Here is a 6,749-nt window from a genome sequence, read left to right as displayed (position 1 = left end):
AAATGACATAACTGAGCGAATGACACTTAATGACAGTTGTCATAAACATGCATAAAACCTCCTTCATGTGTCATGTCAGTCTTATGCACACCCCTTCAAGTAAAGTGTTACCTTTTTTTTCTGTGCAGTGGGTAAATGTAAAAAATAAGTTTTTTTTATTTTTTATGATCAGCCTCAAACTACTCAAAAATGCCATTTCGGTCCGGTAACCTTAGATGTGCATGCACTTAATCTGCAAATGCGCAATATTTAATGGAAGTGAGCGGGAGGCGAGAATACCCTGAGAGAAAGATCTTTCAGTTAGTCTTGCATTAAAATGATGATTGATCGCTTGAAGAACCTTTTGAAGCACCTTTGTTTTTAAGAGTGTATAACGGTATAGTTGTTTAACTAAGGATTCAATTAAAGTTAGCCAGGTCAGCCCATCTTGTACTTAACAAAATATATCATTTTAAGCAATTAAACAGTGTGCCGTTCCATCATTTTATTGCATTGAGCATCGGTGAAATCTACGCAGTATTTGATTAACAATGAAAGTTGAGAATCACAAAGCCACAACAGCAGTCTTATCTAGGTTATAGGATTATAGCCATGCTGGGAAAATACTGTCTTTGCTGCAGATCCATGGGTTCGGATTAAACCGAGTTATGGGTCACTCCATGTGAATGATGTTTGGAAACAGCCACACTTTCGATCTTTAAGACCCATGTTGGGGGAAATTGTCCAATTCATTGGATAACCAAATGACGGCATTCTGAAAACTGGAATGAAGCTTCAAAACATCCACACTTTCGAGTGCCCTATCTAGGCTTTAAGACCCATGTTGGGAAAGTCTGTCTTTTTAGGGCGGTAACATTGGTTCTGATTTAAACCATGGACATTTTACAGTTCACTGCAGTAAAGCATGTCATTTCAAACGTTATGTCAACACACTTATGTCTATAATAAATGTGGATTCTGCAAATTGGATTGGAATAATGTCTTGAAACCTTCACTTTAAGTGCAATAAATGGGCTACAGGATCCATGTTGGGAAAGACTAACCTGTGAACCAAATACTGTCCTTTACCATCTCAGCATGACTTTATGGGCTCATCTGGTGATCATAAACAGGTGTGTTGAACAATAAAGTGCGAGTTGTTGAGTGGTTTGCAGCGCTCTCTGTGCGCTTTATACGGATTGTGAATGTTGTCTGGAGAGAAATGGGAATGTGTGAGGTGCTCCTCTGGAATATCCTCATTCTATAGTGCTCAACTGGATGCATTTGGAAACGAGAAATAATCGCCTCGGGTCACTAGAGAGGGGTTATTAAAGATGAAAAAAGAGCAAAGAGCTAATGCATCACACGACGACCGTATCTTTATAGGCGCATATGCGAACGCAAGCAAAAATGGAAACATTTTCCAACATCCTTATGAGGTGGCTCGCCACTTTTTTTCTTTTTAACGAAAGGTTGTTTAATAAAACATGCTGGGGCTCTGCTAGTCTTATCTCCGACTAGAAACCGGTTGCCAGCGATTGCATCATTCCTTTCATGTGACTCCCTTACGCCCCAAACTCGTCCTGGCCGTCTCATGACTGCATCACATCTTCCTGCTGCTCACACTAACCCAACCAGCAAAGTCAACAAGTCCCGCCCAGCGAGGCTGCTGATTGGATGTCTCTAAGCAGAAGAATTCCGACCGCCTCGCGCGATTGGTGCACGCCTCCGACCATCTCCTGTCAGTTCCCCATAATCTCCACCTCTCTGTGCGCTTTATACGGATTGTGAATGTTGTCTGGAGAGAAATGTGAATGTGTGAGGAGCTCCTCTGGAATATCCTCATTCTATAGTGCTCAACTGGATGCATTTGGAAACGAGAAATAATCGCCTCGGGTCACTAGAGAGGGGTTATTAAAGATGAAAAAAGAGCAAAGAGCTAATGCATCACACGACGACCGTATCTTTATAGGCGCATATGCGAACGCAAGCAAAAATGGAAACATTTTCCAACATCCTTATGAGGTGGCTCGCCACTTTTTTTCTTTTTAACGAAAGGTTGTTTAATAAAACATGCTGGGGCTCTGCTAGTCTTATCTCCGACTAGAAACCGGTTGCCAGCGATTGCATCATTCCTTTCATGTGACTCCCTCACGCCCCAAATTCGTCCTGGCCGTCTTATGACTGCATCACATCTTCCTGCTGCTCACACTAACCCAACCAGCAAAGTCATCAAGTCCCGCCCAGCGAGGCTGCTGATTGGATGTCTCTAAGCAGAAGAATTCCGACCGCCTCGCGCGATTGGTGCACGCCTCCGACCATCTCCTGTCAGTTCCCCATAATCTCCATTAGGTTGCGCCTAGAGATCCTCCCCCAGAGTTCGGTTGGAGTCTCTCTATAAATGTCCCCGGGAGTTTCCGAAACCCACACTCGGTGACTTCAGCTGAACAATGGTTAACATGAGCTATCGACAACCTCTACAAAAACACACGCAGACCCTGAATCCGAAACAGCCGAGGAAAAGAAATAATAAAAAGAAAAGGGTGAGTGTCACCGCATGCTTCGGCGACTACCCCGAGCGTCTTTTGGAATACAGTTGCTCAACTTTTTAAAGTTTTCTTTATTTAACGCAACATTGTTGCGCTTTATGTTCCTGTTTAATTATATTTACGCTAGAGTCACTTGCTACGAAACTTTTCTTCGCGCTGACAGCTGTCACTTTCTTGCGATCGCGGCAACTTTGTAGCGCACGCTTGATTTGGAACGGTTTGTTACATCGCGCGCCAGCGGAACGCTACTTTGTAGACTTCGAGCAAGCAAGCGGATGCGGTCGTAATGGACAGCCCGATGTGTTTTTGCATCGCTGAAGCGCTTTAAACGCGTTATTTATAAACCCTTTGTTCCTCACTCCTGTACTTTGATTCCATGACGTCATTGGCTCGCTGTCAGTTTCGTGAAGCGCCGCTCCAGATGGGCGCAATTAAGAGAAACTTCGCCTAAACTACTTAAGCGTTTCATTTTAAGGCGTTTTAAAATAACCGATTTATGATTTAGTCGCTGTTGGGAGTAAGCCAGACAACAAATAACCGGCACAACATCCTTAAACGATTTACTGACAGATTAATAATTGAAAAACAATAGTTTTTAGTTATGACGCTTCACTCCGCGTTAAGATTTGTGTTTAAAAAAAAACAAAAAAACCACAGGAGTGCCTCAGGGCTTTGTGTTAGGGCTGTTTTCATTCTCACGCGGACATCTAAAGTAGCTCGAGTGTCCTTCGCTGATCGTATTTATAACTCCGAGATGAGTTCTGGATGTTTTTTCAGCTGAACTCGGACGTCTTGGTGTTGAGAACGAGTCTCTGGGCTGTTTTGACTCACGCAGGGGGCGCCATCGAGCACATAATGCGCATTTGTTTACATAAATACAATGACCTAATTTTAGATTAAAGATTACAGAATCAATAATCGTTATGGGTCATGTGAATGAACATCTGATCAAGATCCAAAAGTCCTTTATGTTTTTCCATTGTTCTTTACGGCTTGTGTGTTTCTCAGCTGAAATGTGTTTTGCATGAGAATGCTTTTTTTTATTTTTAAATAGTTTTGGAACCATGACCTTGTGGCTTGAGCTGTTCCATGTTTTATTTCTCTAGAATCATTGGGACAATATACCGCCAACAACTCACATTCAAACTTGATTGTCAAGAGACACGTTTAAGGTGAGCATTTTTAATTTAATAACTAAACGTAATGATTTAAATAAAAAACAACAAACAACACTAAACAGACCAAAAAAATATAATAACCACCAAACATTCTCAATTCATGCATGCACTGTTTCAAAGCTCTGGGATTGTTGTTTGTTGTGTAGTGATGCTGGTTGGCCGCTATGTGTCCTTGTTGCACCGGGTGGCCGAGCAGTCGATCTTAATGTCGCGTATAATAGCGGGTCACCCAGATAAATCAGCTATTCCCAAACCCGCCAGCGCAGGTGAAGCTAGACTCCGCTGATGCACCGAAGCTCCCACTAGACGTGCAGCACAGTACAGCATACAGAGGTGGTTTTCCACTTCTTTTAGACAGTTTGTCCGTTTTTCAGGTCTGGTGTGCTAGGTGTGGGAGCATATCGTGTTGTGTCTGTGGATAGCGACTGATTGGTGCGATGACTGCGGAGTGGCTGTGCCCCCCTGGCGTGGGGCCGCTGTGTGGTGCAGAGTTGGAGGCGTGGTATATGTGTTTTGCATGAGAATGCTTTTTTTTATTTTTAAATAGTTTTGGAACCATGACCTTGTGGCTTGAGCTGTTCCATGTTTTATTTCTCTAGAATCATTGGGACAATATACCGCCAACAACTCACATTCAAACTTGATTGTCAAGAGACACGTTTAAGGTGAGCATTTTTAATTTAATAACTAAACGTAATGATTTAAATAAAAAACAACAAACAACACTAAACAGACCAAAAAAATATAATAACCACCAAACATTCTCAATTCATGCATGCACTGTTTCAAAGCTCTGGGATTGTTGTTTGTTGTGTAGTGATGCTGGTTGGCCGCTATGTGTCCTTGTTGCACCGGGTGGCCGAGCAGTCGATCTTAATGTCGCGTATAATAGCGGGTCACCCAGATAAATCAGCTATTCCCAAACCCGCCAGCGCAGGTGAAGCTAGACTCCGCTGATGCACCGAAGCTCCCACTAGACGTGCAGCACAGTACAGCATACAGAGGTGGTTTTCCACTTCTTTTAGACAGTTTGTCCGTTTTTCAGGTCTGGTGTGCTAGGTGTGGGAGCATATCGTGTTGTGTCTGTGGATAGCGACTGATTGGTGCGATGACTGCGGAGTGGCTGTGCCCCCCTGGCGTGGGGCCGCTGTGTGGTGCAGAGTTGGAGGCGTGGTATGAAGACCTACAGGATATACTGGGCTCCGACGCGGGCGGGGCCAAAGTAACGAGAGCCCCACCTTGCTCCGAGGTCAGTAACGTCAAACGGCGCTCAATGGTCGCGTCTTGTAGACTTCACAGTTCTAACGGTTTCTCTTGTTATGCAGAAGGAGCCCGAGTTTCTGGATGTGTTGGAGAGCTGCTCGCTCACCTGGTTGACGGAGGGGCAGGTTTGGGGCGACGGGGTGCAACGGGTCACCGATGAACCGCCCGTCGTCCAGTCGCCGCCGCGAAAGGATGACCGGAGAGGCGGCGACTCGGAGCACACCTCATCCGGAGGAGACCTGCTTCCGCCAGAGTTCTTCGAGCTCCTCAGCGAGGGCGGCGTCGGGTCGGTGGAGACGATGGTGACTGCCGGGTACCACGTTTCGCATCACCCGCCTCCGTCGCCATCCGCGAGCGAGGAGGAGCTCCTGACGGTCCCAGACACATCGTCATCCTGCTCCTCGGCGTCCTGCTCGCCCTTCCTCAACCGCTCCCCGCCGCCGTCCCCTCCTGCGCGACCGGGAAAGAGAAAGCGGGCCGGCGACAAAGGAGGAGGCACGCTGTGCTCCCCGTCCCCCGGGAAGAAGAGCCGACGGGAGCGCGAGCATGAGAACGAGAGGAAGGTGCAGGAGCTGACGGATCAGAACGAGCGGCTCAAAGCCGAGATCGAGCGGCTGGGAGAGGAGGTGCAGCGGACGCGCCGGGCGCTCATCGAGAGACTCGTCAACACCAGGAGGTGAAGGAGCGACAGGAGGAGCCCAGGGGCCAAAGGGAAACAAACAATTGGCGGAAACTCATCTGGCGGTGACTGTGAAATGCACATTTAGAGGGAGATAAAAGACATGTGGGACGGGGGGAGAGAGAATAGGTTCACTGAGTGACTCCCGCCGAGAGAGAAAGAGAAAGTCAGATTAAGCCGTAGAAAAGAAAGAATGTGGAGCCCAACGGAAACACGGACCGAACTCAGCCCGAATGCAAAGTCAAGAAGAAATTTGATAAATGTTTAGTTTTTTTTATCAGTATTTTAGTACATTTAAATCGGCGTGATACATTTAAATGAACATCCTTTAAAGGCAAATGCTACAACGTGTGTTACAATTTAACTAATTATATTACAAATGAATTGAAGAATGAGTAATAAAAATATCAAAAAGCAAATAAAAAAAAATTTTCATAAAGAAAATGAAGCGTCATTTTAATTAAGATTTTTTTTACAAATTTTTGCAGTAAATTAAAATGACTAATGCAATAAATTAAAGGCAAATACTACAATGTATAAATGTTACAATTGAACGAATTGCATTACAAAATAAGATTTGCATTACGGCAATAAAAGCAAATAAGAAATTAGATTTTTTGAAGCCTAATTTAAGGAAAAATCTAAAATGACTAATGCATTTCTTTTAAAAGCAAATGCTAATGTTATATATTAATGTTACAATTTAACAAATTATGTTACAAATGAATTAAAAAAAATAAGAGTTGCATTATGGCAATAAAAGTATCAAAAGCAAATAAGAAATTCGATTTTTCACAAAGAAAATGAAGCCTAATTTAAGGAAAAATCGTAATGTTTTTGCAGTAAAATGACTAATACATTTTTTTTTTAAACATTTAAATCAGCATAAATTAAATGCAAGTACCTTTATGATGTATAAATGTTACAATTTAATAAATGACATTACAAATAAAGAATAACTTGCATCACAGCAATAAAAATATCAAAAGCAAATAAGAAATGAGAAAATGAAAAAGTTTTTTTGCAGTAAATTAAAATGACTTTAATGCAATGTTTTAAACATTTAAACCAGCAAAAATGAAAGCCCGTGAAACAAGTACT

General features: G+C 43.3%; 1 protein-coding gene across 3 annotated transcripts; it reads left to right on the top strand.

Annotated features, from left to right (window-relative positions):
* The first annotated feature begins 2,339 nt into the window (after positions 1 to 2,339).
* Positions 2,340 to 6,076, top strand: ddit3 (DNA-damage-inducible transcript 3). 3 transcript variants are annotated; one of them, XM_016251861.1, is made up of 5 exons: positions 2,340 to 2,522; positions 3,635 to 3,700; positions 4,081 to 4,203; positions 4,875 to 4,955; positions 5,032 to 6,076. In XM_016251861.1, the coding sequence occupies exons 3-5, from the start codon at positions 4,144 to 4,146 to the stop codon at positions 5,647 to 5,649; spliced, it is 759 nt and encodes a 252-aa protein (XP_016107347.1). In that variant the 5' UTR covers positions 2,340 to 2,522; positions 3,635 to 3,700; positions 4,081 to 4,143; the 3' UTR covers positions 5,650 to 6,076. The 3 variants fall into 3 exon arrangements, with proteins under 3 accessions (XP_016107347.1, XP_016107348.1, XP_016107349.1); XM_016251862.1 differs by lacking the exons at positions 2,340 to 2,522; positions 3,635 to 3,700; positions 4,081 to 4,203 and adding an exon at positions 4,250 to 4,371 and having other exon boundaries at positions 4,752 to 4,955; XM_016251863.1 differs by lacking the exons at positions 2,340 to 2,522; positions 3,635 to 3,700; positions 4,081 to 4,203 and having other exon boundaries at positions 4,398 to 4,955.
* Positions 6,077 to 6,749: the final 673 nt, after the last annotated feature.

The sequence above is a fragment of the Sinocyclocheilus grahami genome, unplaced genomic scaffold, assembly GCF_001515645.1.
Source record: "Sinocyclocheilus grahami isolate Dianchi unplaced genomic scaffold, SAMN03320097.WGS_v1.1 scaffold1073.1, whole genome shotgun sequence".
Taxonomy (NCBI): Eukaryota; Metazoa; Chordata; class Actinopteri; order Cypriniformes; family Cyprinidae; genus Sinocyclocheilus; species Sinocyclocheilus grahami.
The sequence above is the reverse complement of the archived record's forward strand: the minus strand, read 5'-3'. Positions and strand labels throughout refer to the sequence as shown.

Excerpts from the sequence above, each read along its gene's own strand:
- ddit3 (XM_016251861.1), top strand. The coding sequence starts at position 4,144 with ATGACTGCGGAGTGGCTGTGCCCCCCTGGCGTGGGGCCGCTGTGTGGT. Across the intron at positions 4,204-4,874 it reads TGTGTGGTGCAGAGTTGGAG|GCGTGGTATGAAGACCTACA; the intron begins GCGTGGTATATG and ends GCAGAGTTGGAG. Across the intron at positions 4,956-5,031 it reads GAGCCCCACCTTGCTCCGAG|AAGGAGCCCGAGTTTCTGGA; the intron begins GTCAGTAACGTC and ends CTTGTTATGCAG.